The sequence below is a fragment of the Durio zibethinus genome, chromosome 15 (genome assembly GCF_047325235.1).
Source record: "Durio zibethinus cultivar Kanyao isolate XHJ-2024 chromosome 15, ASM4732523v1, whole genome shotgun sequence".
Lineage (NCBI taxonomy): Eukaryota > Viridiplantae > Streptophyta > Magnoliopsida > Malvales > Malvaceae > Durio > Durio zibethinus.
Window position 1 is genome coordinate 19784030 of NC_143176.1, and position 19807 is coordinate 19803836.

General features: G+C 30.4%; 2 protein-coding genes and 1 pseudogene across 3 annotated transcripts; 1 reads left to right on the plus strand and 2 right to left on the minus strand.

Moving 5' to 3' along the window:
* Positions 1-4162: 4162 nt before the first annotated feature.
* On the plus strand, positions 4163-6187 carry LOC111302054 (putative carotenoid cleavage dioxygenase 4, chloroplastic pseudogene; annotated as a pseudogene).
* A 3365-nt stretch (positions 6188-9552) lies between these two features.
* LOC111302055 (strigolactones hydrolase CXE15-like) lies at positions 9553-12895 on the minus strand. Of its 2 annotated transcripts, XM_089744723.1 has the most exons (4): positions 11627-12893; positions 10387-11510; positions 10008-10151; positions 9553-9925 (listed from the first exon to the last, which is right to left on the minus strand). In XM_089744723.1, the coding sequence occupies exons 1-2, from the start codon at positions 12310-12312 to the stop codon at positions 11204-11206; spliced, it is 993 nt and encodes a 330-aa protein (XP_089600849.1). In that variant the 5' UTR covers positions 12313-12893; the 3' UTR covers positions 9553-9925; positions 10008-10151; positions 10387-11203. The 2 variants fall into 2 exon arrangements, with proteins under 2 accessions (XP_089600849.1, XP_089600850.1); XM_089744724.1 differs by having other exon boundaries at positions 9553-10151; positions 11627-12895.
* Positions 12896-13982: 1087 nt separating this feature from the next.
* On the minus strand, positions 13983-16134 carry LOC111302438 (uncharacterized). Its single transcript, XM_022898351.2, has 4 exons — positions 15763-16134; positions 15631-15667; positions 14686-14769; positions 13983-14317 (listed from the first exon to the last, which is right to left on the minus strand). The coding sequence occupies exons 1-4, from the start codon at positions 16129-16131 to the stop codon at positions 14265-14267; spliced, it is 543 nt and encodes a 180-aa protein (XP_022754086.2). The 5' UTR covers positions 16132-16134; the 3' UTR covers positions 13983-14264.
* Between the last annotated feature and the right edge of the window lie 3673 nt (positions 16135-19807).

The following is a 19807-nucleotide window of genomic DNA, read 5'->3' on the forward strand; positions in this document are numbered from 1 at the left end:
GGGACTGAGATTCTGAGGTTGAAACACTGCGCTTGGTTTATATACTGACCCAAAATGACGTCGTTTTAAATACCCCAGATCTGCATGTTGACCCGATAACCCACGTGAATATTTGTGAGCAAACCCGATTCATTTCGCAGGTTTTCCTTTTTTTGTTTTCTTTTTATTTTATGATTTTTATTTATTTTATATTCTTAATTGATTTCATTTTATTTTATTTTTAATCTTTTTATCTGTTTTATTGATTTTTTTTACTTATTTATTTTTACTGACTATTTTATAAAATTTTATGGTTATTTCTTAAAAAAATAAATAATAACAATAACAATGAGAATAAATAAATAAATAACTTTTCAAATAGGAAATCTTATAAATCAATTTTCAAAAAAAAAAAATATATCAAAATAAAAAAAAAATATTTTTAACCTTTAAACTATTAGAAAATTGATTCAAATTAAGTCTTACCAAACTATTGGGAGACCTAATAAATTCTAAAAAAAATTTCATAAAATCTTTTTATAATAAAATCTCACCAAACTATTAAGAGATCTACTTCAAAGTAAGTCTTACCAAACCATTGGGAGACTTTACCGATTTTTTAGAGTAAAATAAATTAATAAATCCGATAACATAGCCTCTTCAAGGTGAGAGACTAGTCTCCATGAATACTCTTGAAGTGAGAGAATTATCTTACATTGCTACCAAACTATTAGGAGAATTTAAAGATATATTTTTAATATTAAATAATTTGATAAATTACAAATATGATCAAGGCTTGAATAATTTGAAACCAAATTGATACCATCCATTGGATGGACACTGTAGGGGTGCTATAATCTTTCCCACAATAACCGTACTCTTAAACCTGAAATCTGATTTTGTGGATCAAAATCTGCTTTAGGTGATCAATCATACCTAAACAAAAAAAGATTGGTGGCGACTCCTCTCACATATGTCTAACGGTAGGTTTACGAATCTATATGTTATAACATTGAGTATAATTTATTTATTTATTTATTTTTAGTATTGTTGGAAAATTTTTTTATTTGTTCAATAATTTATTTTTTATTTGTGAAAGTTTTGTTGAGATTTGTTAGGTTTTGTTATAGATTTATTAACCTTTAGATGTTAATTTGGATTTGATATGTATTAAGATTTATATAAATTTTGATGGATGTTTTATATTTAATATTTTCTAAATTTTAATAATAATTATAGAAATTAAAATTATTTATGTTGATTTGAGGTTATAATTGGGTTTGATGTAGAATAAGATTTATATTTATTTTAAAGTAATTTACGTATTTGACAATTTAGTGAAATTTATATGTTACTAATTATTGAATTATTGTGGTTTTATTGTATTGATCAAACTTAATATAAATAAATTAAATTGTTCTATTTTATTCTTTTTGTCCATAATCTATTTGTAAATCCATTTGTTAATTTAATGCTGTCACGATCAATTAACTTTAGTACTATGTTCTTGAATTAATTTTTGCAATTTCTTTTAGTTATTTATATCCTTGTTTAATCTTGAAGGCTGAGCTTATATATGAATGTGTTACATTTTTGTAGCTACTGTTAAGCAAGGGATTTTTGATAAGATAGATAGAGAAACTGGTCGTACCAAACAAATCTCTAGTGTTCCAATCCATCTCAGTATCTTTTCTCTTAATAGTGAAAAAAAGTACTAGTCAAGTTGTTTAATCCCTTTTCATGAATAGGCATTATCTAAAATAAACCAATAATTATTTTGTACCCAAATTGAACCTCCCAATTATTTTCATCCAAGATAAAGAAAATTAAAGGATTCAAATTAGTAACTTAGTGGTTTCAATTCATCTTGCCAACTTTTTTGCAATATCAACATGAGCTTACTTTACTTTTGAAATTAACAAGTATACCTACTATCTATCATTCAATGGTTATTATTAGTTTATTGGTAGATTGGATTTGTGCTATTTTTTAAAATTGGCTTGAATTATTAGCTCCAATTGTTTGAACTTCAATTCTTTTGTAAAATTTGCTAAATGTATTTCTAGTCTTTTGCTTTTATTTATTACTTTATTTTGCTTCAATTCTTTTGTAGTGGCGAACTTGACATTGGTTGATTTTCCTAGACTTGCAGAAGTAACTATCGGTGAGTGTTTCAACCTTTTGCAAGTTTTTTTATGTTGACATATTCATGTCATGATGTGGATTAATTTAGCTAATAAGTTGTGGTAATTGACTTGTCATGTAAAGGGATGACCTAAAAGCATTGTGCAAGACATGGAAAATATAGTACATGCATTTATTAAAAAGGTAAATAAAGACAAATTTTGAGAGATTCTTGCTTATTTGTAGTATACTAAACCTAGCATAATTGAAAACAGTGTTAATTATTGTTCATCTAATAAATGTGCAATTATGTAAATATTTATGAAGTGTAAATGTAGGTTTTTTTGGATCGTACACCTTGAATGTATGTGTATATGGGTGTGAATTTGCTAAATAGTAGCCTTTGATTTGCTTTTCATAGTTTGATTGGGGTGGCAATGTTTGCTTTTTCATAGTGTAGAGATTAGTAAATAGAATATATTCTTTCCAGTCATGTCCTCTATTAGTTTGCATGTGCAATCTACATATGGTTTATACATGGAATTTTCATGTTGCATCTTACTTTTCGTTGAGCGTTCAATTTCTTTATGCATCTCACATTCTTTTCTTGTCTTTTTTGTTTAGGCATTTGCATGTCATCATTTATTATGGGTAGAGGTGATGAAGATGGAATTTATGTTTCTCATTAAATGAAGAAGATATATCAAGTTATGTCCTGGTTGTATTTTATTTTTATTTATTTTCATTATTTGAACGTTCAAGCCAAAAATTCTTTATGACATGTTTAGAATAATACCTGATAGATTGTATTCCGTTGTAATCTTATAAAAATTTCATTCCACTTTCAACATTGTGGTGTAAACTATAAACAGAATAAGACTTTTGTTTTTTATATTTTTTTAATTAGAATTTATACATAATTTTGTAAATTATTATGATAGTTTTTTATAAATGAAATAGGATGTTTTATTTATATATTTATTTTATTTATGTATATGTTAGTATTCATATAATTACTTTAAAAATAAATTTAAAAATTATTAAATAATAGTTAAATATGATTGAAAAATAATATTACTGACAAATTTACCGATAAAAAATTTCGTAGGTAAATTCGTTGGTAATAAATTATCAACAAAATTTATCGATGGATTTCAACAATTATCGACAGAATAGCATTACCAACATAGTTAACACCGATGAAATTTTTTCATCACTAAAACTGTCTCTAATGCTATTATTGACGAATTTTTGGCTTTTATCAACGAAAAATTCCATTAGTAAAACTAAAATTTTTGGTGGTGTTATCACGTTAAACCACACTTTTAACGTACTTGCATATAACACAATCAAGAATCAAGGATCTACTAGCAAAAACAGGAAAAAAACTTAGATGAAATTTTTTAAGTGAAATTTGTGAATTTTTTTAAAAATGATTTAATAAAAACTTTAATAAAAAATTCAAACCGATAAATTTATAGAGTTTAATATGAAAATTAATAATATGTAAAAAAAATTAAAAATATTATTTACAATTCAAATTTGATTAATATTTATTCAATAGTAAAAATTATATCAATATTTTTGTTAAAAATATTATCTAAAAATATATACCAAATTTTTTCAGATTTTGCACCTTTAATTTATGTAACGAACTCTTTTAATTTATCAATTTTGATTTTTGATTTTAATTTTTATTTAATTATTTTAATTAAAAATTTTACAAATTTTACTTAAAAAAATTTATCTATATCTCTTCCAAAAAAACATAGGCATGATTACTTTAATCTTTGATTTTATATGTGAAGATTAATGATAAACATAATGAATGCGTCCAAAACTAAAATTTGTTCTTTTCCAACGTTTCTTTCCTGTCAACAGTCAACCCACTTGTATATACAATGCAATGTATATGAGATCCTAAGTATTTAATTTAAAATCAATTATAAAAAATTATAAAAAAAATTTAATTTGAACATAAAATTATAAAAAATTAAAAATTTATTAAACATGACTGTATCAATCAATTTGATAATACGACTCACCCACCCCCCCCCCCAAAAAAAAAAAAAAAGTAAATGAGCAACTTGCATTCAACTATTTGCCTTCCTTTGCTTTCAATTTTTGCATTACGTACCATATTTGTATCTCCTTATTTATAGACCAATGTGATTAAAGAATCACCCAAAGGCCAAAATGAAATCATCAACAACATGTTCACCAATTCTGAGTTTCCCTTGTGAGGTTGTGATGATCCGACCAACCCCAAAACCCAAAGCATTGGTTCCCATATTTTTTTTCCTTAAAAAAAACTACTCCCTTGCAAATGAACATTAAAACCATGAAAACTTCCATCCTCCACTTCTTTTCCAACATCATTGATCCGCCTCTTAACCCTTCTGTCGATCCGATTCATGTCTTTCAGGGAAACTTGGCTCCAGTGGAGGAAATGGAACCAACGGATTGTCAAGTAATAGAGGGTAAGCTTCCACTCTCTTTAAACGGCGTTTACATCCGAAATGGTCCAAACCCGCTACATCAACCTTGTCGTGCTTTACATTTGTTCGAAGGCGATGGTGCTTCACTCCTTGAGATTATCAAATGGTCGTGCAACATACTGTAACCGCTATGTCAAGACTTACAAATATATGCTCGAGCGAGAAGTTGGTTTTCCCATGGTCCCAAACATGTTGTCTGGCCTTTATGGCCTACTCGATATTGTTCGTTTTTGTGTTTGCATAACTAGAATCATAACTGGACATCTAGATATCATGAAGGGGATTGGTGTAGCCAATACTAGCCTTGCTTTCTTTTCAGGTAAACTTTTTGCTCTATGTGAGTCTGACTTGCCATATATTGTTAATGTAACTCAGCAAGGTGACATTGAGACTTTGGGGCGTTGGGACATTGATAAAAAGTTGCTCTCCACCATGACTGCACATCCCAAATTCGATAAGGAAACGAAGGAGACATTTGCTTTTTCTTGGAGCTTTGCATTCCCGCATCTTACCTTCTTTCGAATCGACGAAAAGGGTGTTAAACAAAAAGAAGTACCAATCTTTTGCATACATAAACCAAATTTAATTCATGATTTTGCTATAACCAAGAGGTTCGCAATTTTTCACGAGACGCAGCTAGTGTTTTCACTACCAAAAGTATTGTTCGGAAGAGGCGCCCCTCTGGTTTATGAACCAAAAAAAAGCACTAGAATTGGGATCTTGCCACGGTATGCCAAATGTGACTCAGAGTTGAAGTGGTTTGAGGTTCCAGGATTCAACGCATCTCATATCATAAATGCTTGGGAAAATGGTGACGAGGAGATTGTGGTCGTGGCATCAAATATCATGTCTTTGGAAAATTTTTTAAATAAGAAGAAATTGGATGTTGTTTTGGAGAAGGTAAAAATCAATACCAAGACAGGGAATGTTTGTAGAAACATTCTTTCGACAAGAAATTTGGAGCTTGGATCAATAAATAAAGCTTATATAGGAAAGAAAACCCGTTACTTGTATCTTGGAGTGCTTGAAGAGACCCCAAAAACATCAGGTTTGGTAAAGATTGACTTGGAAACAGGGATTGAAATTGGAAGAAGATTTTATGGACCTGGTTGTTTTGGAGGAGAGCCATTATTTGTGAGAAGGAATGGTGAAGAAGACGAAGATGTCGAATTCAATGATGAAGATGATGGATTTGTCATGACTTACGTTCACAATGAGCAAACTGATGAATCGATATTCCTTATGATGGATGCCAAATCACCCGATTTCACTACCATTGCAGCAGTTAAGTTGCCTAGGCGTGTACCATATGGCTTTCATGGTCTATTTCTGACCAATTGGGTGTTAGATAATAGCCTTGATAATTCAAGTCGACGAGATTGACTTTAATAAGCCAAGTCTTGGCTTATGTTGAAAAAATCAAAAGAGCACCGAAAGAAGAAAACGTGCAAACAAACGAAGAAAAAGAAGGGCGTGGGGTTATACGCATAAATTGGTTTTGGTTGGTCATAAGCTTAGCCAAGGACCTTTTTCTTGTTCTGCATGTAATGATCCACTGTAAACTCTCCAGTTTAAAACTACTTGTAATTATGTTTCCTACTTGGTTTTTTAATTTATATTTAATATATTATCGATGTATAAATATTATAAGCTCTCTATAAATCATGTAATAATATCTCATAAAAATAATTATATATATTTTTTTTAATTTTTAAAATTAATTTTTATGATATATTATTATATAATTTATTAATAATATATAATATTTATACGCTGAAAATATATTAAACTTATCAACTTTTTAGAGTCATCAACTTCTGTGATTTTTGAACTTTGGTTATTTTTTACTCCTAATTTTCAAAAAAATTCATTTTAATTTCAAGTTGTCCAAACGTGCATCGTTTTGTTTTGTTTTTATATATATATATATATATATATATATATATATATATATATATTTATAAAATCATCACTTTTGACATTAAATATCAACTAACGTAATATAAATCACACTCGATACCAAGCTGTTAAACATATTTAAAAGAAAACATTTTTTTGAAAGGTTTTTTCTTTTTTTTTGTTTTTTTATTTTTTCTCCCATCCTCCACTTCGGCAATTTCATGTTAATGAAATTTCGTGTAATATATTTGTGGAGACGAATGTAGGAGATTGATAAAAGGACTAAACAATAATTTCAAAGGGAAATAAAGGATCAAAATAGTAATTATGTTGGATCGATGATTTGTATAATAAAAGAAGTAAAAATTTTTTGGAAAGGTCATGATTATGAATGACAAATTCACTCGTAATTGATGAGTTTTAATTTAATTCGATTATTTAAGATTAATTTTTTTTAAATCAAGTATTGAATCGAGTTGGATCGAGTAAAAATAAAAAAATTTCAAAGGCAAGTTTGCTCCCAACTTGATATATATTTATTAAAAATTATTTTTAGTTATTTATTTAATTTTATATTTATAAATTTTTTATATTTATTTAAATTTATATTTATATTAAAAAATATTTTATATTTAAAAAATAATATTTTATTAATTTCGGATCAAATTGAATCAAATACGATTTTATATAATATCAAATCGAATCGAATTCAGATATAAAATAATATTAAAAAATTAAATTAAATTAAATTCGAATATTTTAAGTATAAAATCAAATCAAATTCGAGACGAATAAAAATTCGTTCTGACTCAACTCATTATCATCCCTCGCTATGGCCTGCTTGTCCTCTCTAGTTCCGCCTCTACAAAGGAACTTATGCTCTGTCCAACTAAACTGAAAATAGCAGGGACATGCTGCAACAATGAAGCTTTCGAATGTTTTGAAGCCATAAATGCAAGAGTATGGAGCTTCCGCAAAGGCAATGCACTGTTCTTATCAACCTTTGCCAGATAATGAGCATCTCTGCAAATGCGACATCGTTTGTCAACAATAAGATCTAGTGACCCTCTTGATTACCCTTGTAATGCTCATCAACCAAATGGTCAGCTTCACCCATTTTGGTTTGCCTTAATAATTACAATTTAGAAATTATTCTCAAATGAATAAAAAAAATATTATTATTGCATCCGAATATCTAATTCAGTAATTATTGCATGATTCGTGTGAGTTTGATTTTTAATTAAAAATTATTATTATTATTATTTACCTTTTCTTCAGCCAAAATTTACCAAGAATTTTTTTTTCATTTAATACAGTATACTCATAAAAATTCAAGAACGAGATATTGATTATATTTTGTTTATAAATATAATATTAACCGATGTCGATAAACATCAGTTGACATTTTCCATTTAATAATATCAGTTAACATTTGATAAATTAAAATCTAATACTAAAAATATAAATACTGAATTTTTAATGTTAAAAGTCTATAATGAAATGTAAAAATTGATATTAAAGACATATATAATTTGTATCATAAACTTTATAATTGTGGCATTATCAGTGATCTCTGCAGGCCTGCCTTCAATTGCTACAAAACAATTTTCTTTCCTTAAGATTGCCTTCATCCTTATTTTCCACAATGAGAAATTGCTTCCATTGAAGCTCTTGATCTCGTATTTTGTCACTATTAGTTCACTTATGATTTGCTCACTTACTACCATCTCGCTAACAAATTATAGCGTATACAAAAAATAGTATCATATGGACAATACTTTCACTAAGTAAGCTTCCAAAAAAGATTGGAAGGTCACAAGCGGTCTCACTTAAAACCCAACCTCATTAGATAGAACTTCCTAGAACGTATTTATCCACGCTACTAACTTTCAGTATACGTGAACAGTACCACATATGTGAACAGTATGTTTAGTGAACAGTACCGTATACTTTAACAATGTCATATACCAAAAACTCCAACCTTGCTGTTTTGATATTACTTGTTAGGATTTGAGTCTTTGCAGAAGTGACAACTAGGGCTGTAAACGAGCCGAGCCGAGCCAAATAGTGAGAAGCTCGAGCTCGAGCTCAACTCACAACTTGAGACTCGATACTCGGCTCGAGCTCGATTGAATTTTATTTTTGAAGTTTGAGCTCGATTCGTGATCGAATTCGAGCTACTCGAGCTCGCTCGATTAAGCTCAATTAATATGTAAAAATAAGCTCGATTCGTATACTCGACAAAAGTTTGATTATTCATGCTCGAACTCGAACTCGAACTCGGACTCGAAATATTTTATTAATTAAAATAATAAAATATATTTAAATATAAAAGCTCGATTAGGCTCGCGAGCTACTCGAGTCAGATATAAGAATACTCGAATTCGACTCGATCGATAAGTTGAGTTACTCGAGCTTGAGCTCGACTCGACAATAATCGAACCGAATTCGAGTTTTTTTCGAATCGAACCCGAGTAGCTTGCGAGTAGGGTTGGCATCGGGTCGGGTTCGGGGCGGGTTTTGCTCGCCCCGAATCCGACCCGATTTAAGTTTTATTAAACCCAAACCCGATCCTACCCGAAATTTTTTTTGATTTTTCATACCCGAACCCGACCCGACCCCCGACACCACGCAACCGTACCCGACCCGATCCGACCCGAAATTAATAAAATATTATTTTTTTAAATATAAAATATTATTTTTTAAATATAAATATTTAAAAATATCATTATATAAATATATATATAATAAAAAATTAAATAATTAATTAAAAAATAATTTTTTATATAATATCGGGTCGGGTTTTAGGTAAACCCGACCCCGACCCGACCCCGACTGTTTTCTTATTGTACCCGACCCGACCCGACCCCGAAACCCGAATTTCAAAAAAAAAATCCGACCCCGTGAGGTCGGGTCGGGCCGGAACCCGTCGGGGACGGGTTAACTCGCTATCCCTACTTGCGAGTACTAATGTATCATTTACACCCCTAGTGACAACACGCAACTAAACTAAAAGTTGAGAGAATAATAATGAAAACGAGACACACGAGAATTTAAGTGGTTCACTAATTTGGCTACGTCCAAAGGCAAGTATAAAAGGAATTTCACTAAAAAAATAATGTGGGAATACAACCACTCCAGAAAACAATTATACTCTCTCTAAAACTAGGAGAACAAACACCTCACAAACGAAGAATGAAGAATGAAGAATGAAATGCATTTCCCTTTACAAACCAAGCCCTATTTTAGGCCTCAAATCTCCCCCAATTACAGCACCCTATGCATCACTTTGGCTTCTTTTTTTTTTTTTTTTTTGGTGCCTAATATGTTAAAAGCTTGAAGCTTATGGCTTTTAATTCAACTAATATGGTTTAACCATTAAGTTTTATTTTAGCAGGCAATCCAACCAGTTTGAAGAGAACCTCCTGGAAAATCACTTTAATGTAATAATTTCACAATAACAAAGAACTATACATAAAATATTAAAAAAAATAAAATGACGGATACCTGGCTAACACGTTCATCAGCAACAAGATCAAATGTAAAACGGGGTGCCCCGTCTAAGTAATTATCTGACAACTATCTGTCCTAATACACTTGCCCTTGTAGCGAGATTTCAGAACTACTAAGGGGACGAATTCTGATGATAACCTAATTTAATATCCCAAAAACAAACGAAATTTCAATCCAACCAGCTTAACTTCGATATATCCACAATAATTTAATTTAAAATTTTAACTTTTGCGAATCTTAGATACATAAATTTACTTTCATGTGAAATACTTATAAAAAAATTTATTAGGTTTTGGCTATTCAGCAGATTTCTTTTCTTTCTTTTTTCTAATTCATTACGGAAATTAGATAAGATTCAAACATTTCAACTGACCTGCACATTATGCTCCCTCCAGAACCACGGATCTTCGCGGAACTCAAAGCTCTGGGACGACTGCGGCGCTGATTCATTTCTCTCAGCCTCATCATCGTCCCAGTCAACGATGCTCCGAATTGACGACGTGACGGCAGCGGAATGGCCGGGATTCTCCCTCACCGTTGATTTCACCAGAGGATAGGGAGGACTACGAAACGACAACAACGAGACCGATTCGGGGGAAAAGTACCGGTCCTGGAAACCAAAACGGCTCTTGATTGCGCTCGCCGTGTCGGAAAGGAACGGCATTTTGAAAGGAAACGATTCGTTTAAGTGAAAGCGAAGTGACTAGGGTCTGAGAGAGATGTTATGGAGTGTTTGGGAGGAAGGAAAGTTGTAGGGTAACGTGAGAATTGAACTGGTTTGCTAACTTTTTTTTTAGGGAAAAACTAAGAGAAGGAGAATCTGGGATCGGACGATGAAGATGCCAATATGTTTCTGAAATTGTGACCATTAGGAATGGTAGAAAATTTTGAATAGTGCGTGGATTTTTTATTTCTTTTTGAAAGAAATACCAAATTACAGAAATGTCCGAAGAATTTTACACGTGGCTATGAGGCAATGCCGTAGAGGAGGATAATGAGAAGATTAAAAAAGAAGGGTTTTTAACAATTTGGTCTTCATCTGATCATGTCATTGGTACTTGGTGAAGTGAATCTTAATTTTGTGATCCAAGGATCCCACATTTCCACACACTCTTTAACACATACAACATTAACTATGCTCCAAGGACAAGCTTAATAGAAATTGAAACATGAGCTCAAAACGACCCCTCTCAGTTGGAATTTTCAGTGATGAAGCGTTTCATTATCTTCATCAAAGCTTTGGCAGGTTCAGAGTTTGGATTAATAGTGAAGAACCCATGTTGTTGTCCTTCAAATTCAACATATTTGATAATCTTCCCCCAGCTCTTCAGTCTCTGGGCGTACTCCTTTGCTCGGTCTTTCAACAGATCACTTCCACCAACCACTACCAGAATAGGATCAAGATTCAAATGTTCAAGACTGCGGCTGACTGGTCCGAAAGGGTTTACCAGTGGGTGATCCATCGTATCTCCAATTGGTATAGATAACCTCCAGAACCTGGACATATATTAAGCATGTAAACCAATAAATTTAAGAATTCTCTTGGTATTGACACCCGATTCTTACTCATGCAAGTGAAAAATGTTATAGACATGTTTAAAACTATCACGAACCTGTCAATGAGCTCCAAATTAAGAAAGGCATCTTTTGGTCCCTCTGCTTCCGACCTGGTTCTCACTGTCCCTCCAAAGAAAGGAGCTAAAAGGACATAGCCTTTGACCTGAACTGGAGCCAAATCAGATGAGCCAGCCCCTAGTTGAACCGCCAAATTGTGAGCAATATTACCACCAGCTGAGTCACCACATATGAACACGTTGCTAAAATCAGCTACATCAGTTAACCATGAATCAGGATTCTCAGCCAGGGCTTGAGCTCGGAGCCATTTCACAGCCGTGGAACCATCCTCAATGGCTGCCGGGAGTCTATTCTCAGGAGCCAAACGATAATCTGGTGAAATCACTACTGCTTCAAGCTCTGAAGCAAGCCTGAAGCAGTAGTTTTGACAGTTAGGCCAGGCACGAGATCCAATGCAAAAGCCACCGCCATGGATGTAATAGAAGATGGGGAGCTTGGCAGATGATGGTGAAGCTGGCTTATAGAGCCTGAGGTGAACGTTGTGCACAGGATCAAATAGAACATCTTTCCACACAACAGAGCCATCATCATCAACAGGGACACTGAAGCTTGGTTTAGAGGAACGCCAAATAGAGCCATCGCTGTAAACACGAAGGACTCCTCTGCATTCTTCAACCTCATAGGGAGGGGTAGTAGTGGAAGCAGACACAGCCATGCTAGACATCTTTCCTACTTCAGTGGGGGATACGATGGAATTCGGAGGTTAAGAAGAAGAGCCTAGGGTAGGATGGAGAGAGCAGGAAACAGAGAAAAAGTTAAATGGCGGCGGCTTTCTGTTAAGGGCTGTAGTATATTATTTAGCTAATGGCCTGTTGTTTCTGTAGTTTTCTGTAGTAAGGTTTAGTAGGACAAAAAGCTTTCAACCGCTACTTCGATATTTAGTGCGTCGGTCACGATCTTTCATTTCACCGATGTGCAATTGAAGCATACTCTTTCCTACGTTCTCATCACGACCCATATACCTACTCCCCTTCAAGACTTGTCGTGGTCTAACCCATCCAGCCTACCCCTTCGAGGCCTTCGCGTAAAATTGACTCTCACTCTGTTTATCCCGGAACGGACTCCCTTTAAAAGGCTTTGGCGTGGCTAACCCATCCCGGTTACGCCCTGTGCCCATAGATAAACTCAACTAACCCACCTTACTTCTTCCGTTAGAACGTTGGCTGACATGATAATTTTACATATGATATAATAATATAATATAAAAATAATAAAAAAAATTATATATAAATTTAATATAATTATATTTGATATCTTAATCGTATCAATAAGATTAAGATATAATATTATTCATGTTATGTTCGTATTAAATAATAATGACATGTCTATGACACAATATTATTTATAACATAAAAAATTTTAAAAATTATTTTAATTTATTTAAAAAATAAATTAATAATCATATTTATCATATTATTTTGATATTTAAATAGATTATAAATATTTAATTTTTAAATAATTTTTTGTTTAAATATTTTTTTATTTAAATAAATAAATTAATCATGTTTAATCTTATTATTCATATATAATCATATTAATTGTGTCATGTCGTATCATATTATTTAAATAATTAATTTTATCAAATCGTATTATTCATATATAATCATATTAATTATATCATATCATGTTATGTTAATTGAGTATAAATTAATATTAAACATATTAAAATCAAAATTTTTTTTATTAAATTTCGTGAAAATTAATATGTACCAAACAAATTGAGAAAAAATAAATATCACCTTTCTAAATAATTGCAAGCAGAAAACGTTCCTTGAATTAATTAACCGAGCAGGGAAATTCAGAGAATCTTGATTTCAGCAATTTACACCAAAAATCCTGCTGTATGGTGCAAAATCTGAAGTGAATTATCATAAAGTTTTTCTATCTTTATTTCCATTTTATTTCTAAAATGACCTTTTAGCAATGTTTCAACTTGCAACAGTGAACAGAAAGCTTTTGTTTTGGAATTACAATTACAGTTCCCCCTGCAAGAATCACCATGGTCCTATCTAATCAAACCTTGTTCATTAGTACAAAGGTCAATGGGAAAATGTTTGCTTGTGATTCTCACAAGTTTACTCATAAAAATCTTCTGGCCTAACGTTGATTATATTACTCAATGCTTGTTTCTTTTGGATTATATGACTCCATATATTAGCCATCTACCTTATTACATGGAAATAAAAGAAAACCAGAATTCTAGGCAATTTTACATCAAAACAAATGGGGAAAACTCATTTTTCTTTTTCCAAATTAATAAAAGAAAATCACTAACATTCAGGTGTTTAAAAACTAGATTTGGTCACTAGGAAATTACTTTTAGAAGACAAATCATTGAAATGGAACAAAATCACAAAGAAATTTATAGCTTTTGTAGTAATTACCCAAGCAGATATTCCGAATTACATACTCAGTTGGATACAAGAGGAGGAGACAGACAAGAAGACAAAGGAAAAAGGAAAGAGAAAAAAAAAAAAGAAAGAAAGAAGTGATCGGATGAATGAATTACAAAGCACTGATAAACTAGCCTTACGGATAATATATATATATATATATATGTGTGTGTGTGTGTATGTGTGTGTCTGTGAGTGTGACTGTTGCAAGCAGAACCATAGCTCACAAACGTCTAGAATATCCAGAACCTCCACATTTCTTGCAAAATATCAATCCTATATGGATACCAGCAATCCCGTTAAAAAAAAAAATGCAAGGAGGCTCAATCCAACAGATTAAAATTTAAAGAGTTATCGGTTTGAAAAATCATTCAAACACTGAATTAGAGACCAAACTAAACAGAATATGACACAAAAAACCACTATACTGACAACTTTATACTAACTGATGGAAATATTCATGGATGTTAACTCATGCAGAGTTGCGGACTAACTTCCATGTGAATGCACAAGCTGGTGATGTAAAGTTCAATGGAAACACAGCCACTGATTGCTCCAACTATTTTTTTTACTGCTAAAAAGAACCGAAATGGAGTAAACCAATATGCAAAAAGCATCCTTACATTTATGGCCGTAAATCTTACCTGCACCTTTACACACCCTACAATCAATCAAGCCTGTTTCTTGCTTCATCTTACCGTCATCGCAGAAGACACATTTTGTACCACCTATATCCATCACGAAAAAGATATGCTTATTAGCTTGCTGCATTTGCTCGCATGTTCTTACAAGCATAGAAAGCCATCTATGGAGAAGCTTGATTTAATCAATAAGTATTGAAGCTGGATGCCACATTTCCGTTAAAAGAAAAATACAAAATACAGAGACAAAACTTAAAAGAAAAAAACTATAGTTGCTTCTAAAGTATTGTCTATATAGAAGGATCTAAATTGTGTTTTTCAGTCCGCCAAAAGCCTTCAGTTATCAGTAGAATCCTGCCATTAATTGCTTTTGAAAGATTTTGTCCTCAGTCACCAAAAGTATAGCTTTTGCCACTGTTAAAGATGATCATTGGATAACATATACCAGTCACTCAACAATAATTCTGTTTTCAAAAAAAATCACTTAATTATTAATTTTTTCAATTTAATCATTAAATTTATTAAATTTAAGCAATTATTCTTTTTTATCATTCAACCGCCAGTTTTTAACGACATACTAACAGCTATCAAGCACCACACACTGCCATTTCATTTCATTTTCACATTAACTATCAATATGCCATATGGTATGTCGAATAAGGTGGCAATGCCACATGATACATGATCATTGATGTGGTAGCCTCACGTACAGACTAATGGCTGAGAAGAAAATACTTGCTTAATTTCAAGTGATAATTGAAAAAATTAATAGTTAGATGACCATGTTAAAAACACTAGTTGGTTGACTAATTGTGTATTTTTTCCATTGGCATGTTCCAAACATTTGCCATTCTAATTGGTACAGCCCATTTTAAGCTCTGGTATTTGCTTCATTATCATTAGTCCCAAAACAAAGGGCAAAGAAAAAGGAAAGAAAAAAAAAAATACCATTTCCAGCACAACGGTCACATGGGACAGGATCACCCTGAAAAACCCAAAAGAAAAACCCACCATAATCCATCAAATTCCAACCTATATAATGCATAAAAATTGAAGAGTATTTGATAAAAGGGAAATCACCTTGAGGCCAAGAAAGAGAGAGAGTGCAATGGCAACCAAAACACTGATAGTGGAAAGGATAGTTTGGGTATCCAAGGGCTTATCAAAACCACTGAGCAACAAAACAGGGTGGAGAATGAGCCTTGTGGGTTGATAAAAAAGCTTCTTACGTTTAGAATTGTAACGAGACAGTGTGGGGATTTCTTGTTTTGTTAGGTATAGTTGAGGAATGAAATGGTTAGTAGAAGACGAAGATGAAGAAGAAGAAGAAGAAGAAAAATAAGAGGAGAGAGAATTCAGGGAGGAAAAAGAAAGCGTGGCCATGGATAGAAAATACAAGGATTTTGTGGAGCTGAGTTCAGCACCTTGTTTCAATGTTTTTGTTTTCATTTTGTTTCTTTTTCCGGCGTGACCGATTTGCCCCTTCCTTTTTAATTTTACTAGCTTTTTGTCTTCGAATTTGGAAGCTTGTTGTTTATTTACAATAGAAAATCAAATATCTAATAACCATATTATTATGCAAAAATTATATTACATTTTGATTTCAAAGCCTATTTTTTTGTGTAAATTAATTTTCTGAAAATGTTTTTAAAAATATCTATATTTTTTTAAGTAAAATTTTTTTGTTGTTTAAAAGAATCAATGAAAAATATTTTTTATTATTTGATTTTTTTATGAATCTATTTTTTATTTAAATAATATTGTCATAATTATTAAAATATTAAAAATTATTTATTATTAAAATTATTAATATTCAATAATAATTAAATTTTAATAATAACATTTAATATTGCAATATTATATTAATACTAAACACTTAAAACAAAGTATTTATTATTATTTATTTTCATATTTGAAAATATTTAAAATAGTATTATTATTCTTACATATTATTTTATTAATATAATAATGTTAAAATAGTAATATTTATTATTAAAATATTTATACTATTAAAATAGTAATATAAATATATTAGTCAATAAAATATAAAGTAATATATTTTAAAATGATTAAAAAATAATTATATTATTAAAATAATATTATTGATTAAAATAATAGAATATTATTTACTATATTAATATATATTACTTATTATTAAAATTATAACATAATACTATTTATGATTGAATATTAGAATATTTAAAATTAAAATATTAGAAAATTTTTAATGTTAATATTTTTAAATATTTTAATTAAAATTAAATAAAATATTTTTATTAATATAATAATATTTTGATTAGGTCAAATTAAGTCCAAACTTTAAAATCATGTTCAAGGTTCAATTTAAATAAAAATATGCTCACCAACTTGGTAATTAGTTTTATCCATTAACGATTCTTTTTTTTAAATTATCTTTTCTTTTTCAAATGAGGAAGATAATTTTTTGAAAAATGGATTCATTTTTTATTGATAAGATAAATTTTTATCAAACAAACATCAAAAAATATAAAAAATCATTTTTGACGAAACAAAGCCTTTTACATGTATTTTTGGTAAATTACTATTCATAAAAAGAGACTAGCTCATTGAATTCGATTTTATTTCATTGTTCATAAAATTTTTAACTCGATGAGACACAAACACAAGTTTCATTTTTTTAATTATTTTTTTAATTTTTTTAATATACATCAAATGTTATTAGTGCTAATTACATTTTTGTTATCTGAATTTTAGGAAAATATATAAATTGATATTTAAAGAAATAAATTAAATAATTTGCATTCTAAACTTTCAAATGATATACAATTTGCAGCATAAATTTTCAAATTATGTAAAATATTAACTCAAAGTCTAATCCTATTAATCATATATGCTTACATATGTGATATTTGATAAATATTATCAAGTTATATATTCATTATACACATTATCTACATCTATTTTAATATAAATTAAAAATATATAAAAAAAATTTTTACCTAAACCGTAAAAATTATTTAAGATTAATCAATATTTTTTTATCATGTAACATCCACATTAAATTTTTACAAAAGTACTTAACATTTTCATTTAACAAATAACATGCATATAATAAAATTGTACTAATTAGATATCATATAAGCGAGTTAAATTAACAATATTAAAATTAAAATTAAAATTATATATTATTTAAAAATTTAAAGTGTAAATTATATATTTTATTTTTTTAGATATCAATTTATATATTTTTCTAAATTTCAAATGCATACTAATAATATATAATTAACTCGTTTAATTATTACATAATTTTAAAAGAAACATTTGAGTCATAATTAATTTAAAAAATTGATTAATGATAAAGTTAACAGTTGAAATGAGATAGAAATTTCAACATATTGGGTGTTACCAATAATTTTCTTAGGAAGCCTCAATATACATTGTAATATTACAATTTCCTTGATCACATAAAACAATTGTTTTCTTGAGTATGTTTCATCAACAGTATTATTGTTCATGTCCAATGCTAGTTTTTTCCTTCTCTTTTCCTCATATATATGTTTACCTTACTTGGACAAACTAACATAAATCCAAACTCCCTCTGTCCAAAGATAAACTCTTTGATATTATCTGCTAAATCCCTTTCTTTCTTTTTTCTTTTTTCTGCCAAATATTTCCATATCCTACCATTATATAAACCTAGAGTTTTGATTAATCTTCATCCTTTTTTCCCAAGGCCTTGTTCTCTTTTTTTTTTTTTTTTTAAGCCCAAACTTTGTTATTACATCTAGAACATGTGAAAAAAAGTATTGTAAAAGCTGATTAATTACAGTGACGCTAAGGTTTTTCCTTTCCTTGAGTTACCATCCTAGTTATATAGTTTAACTTTAGACCATTCCCTCTCAAATGCTATTGAATAAAAACTGCTATTTGAGAAGAGAATTTGGCTGTCAAAGAAGAAGAGTAGAAACAAGAAGAAAAATTGGAAAGTCATAGTCAGGTGAGATATCTTACTACCATCTACAAGGTTTCCAGGTTTACCCCATTTGCATCATTGCCAAAATTATGAAATTTAGTTTTGCCTGAGTCGATCTATAGTTGTTACATGCAAGCAATGCTATAAACTTGGTAGCTTTTTGATGTTTTAACTAAGCTGGCTTTTCCAAGGCAAGTTATATGTAGGGTTTGTAGGTAACTAGAAATCAATAAGTTAATTATATTAATTTTATCTTGTTTACATATATACATTAGTTCCTTTTTCAAATCTTTGAGATAAAAATTAGTTGTTCTTGTTGATGGTCTTGATTTGATTTTGTTGCTTGTTTTGCTCTAAGTTTTGATGGGAAGTTGCTTGTTTTTGGGTCTGAAGTCTCAACTCATATGATGGGTTGATCAGTCATGCTTTCATCTTATTTTGTTAATTACTTCTGCTGTCCAAAAATGAGAGTTGCTATAGAACTTTTGTTTTTCTGTTGTAACTGAATTGTCGGTGAAAGTAAAAGATGGAGACATTGGCCCCAAGCCCATGGAAGACAACAGAATCCAGCCTTGTTAAAGCAATTGGTAATCTTTCAAACCTTTTAATTTTTGAACAAGAGTTGCTAAATGGATTTGAGGAGGATTTCAGACTAATACAAAGAGGAATGGCTGGGATGCATCTTATGTCGAAAAATGTAATACAAGAAACAGGGTTGGAAGATTATGGAGAGGAAGTAAGATTACTTGCAAGTCAGGTGGAAGCTGTAATAGATGCTTTTATATTAAGAAAAGAAAATCTAAACAATCCAGTTGCAGTAATTTTATCAAGGACTCTTTCCCTTTTTTCAAGAGTCGGGTTGAGATATGTAAACTGATTGATGACATTGTAAGCATCAGGTCCTCAATCTTGAGAGTTGTCTCCAGGGGAAATGAGCTAGGAATTTCAGTTGTCAGGGTCAGGGCAAGGAAAGATTCAGGAGCAGTGGAACGGCAAAAGAGATCATTGTCTATCGATGACAAAAAGAAGAACGTGCTGTTGGTCTAGAGGAAGTCATTCACATATTAGTATCAAGGTTAACTGAGCCCCAAAGTGGTTTCCATTACAGGTGCAAGAGGAGCAGTCAAGACTACTCTTGCAATGGAAGTTTATAAAAGTGGTGTTGTTACTAAT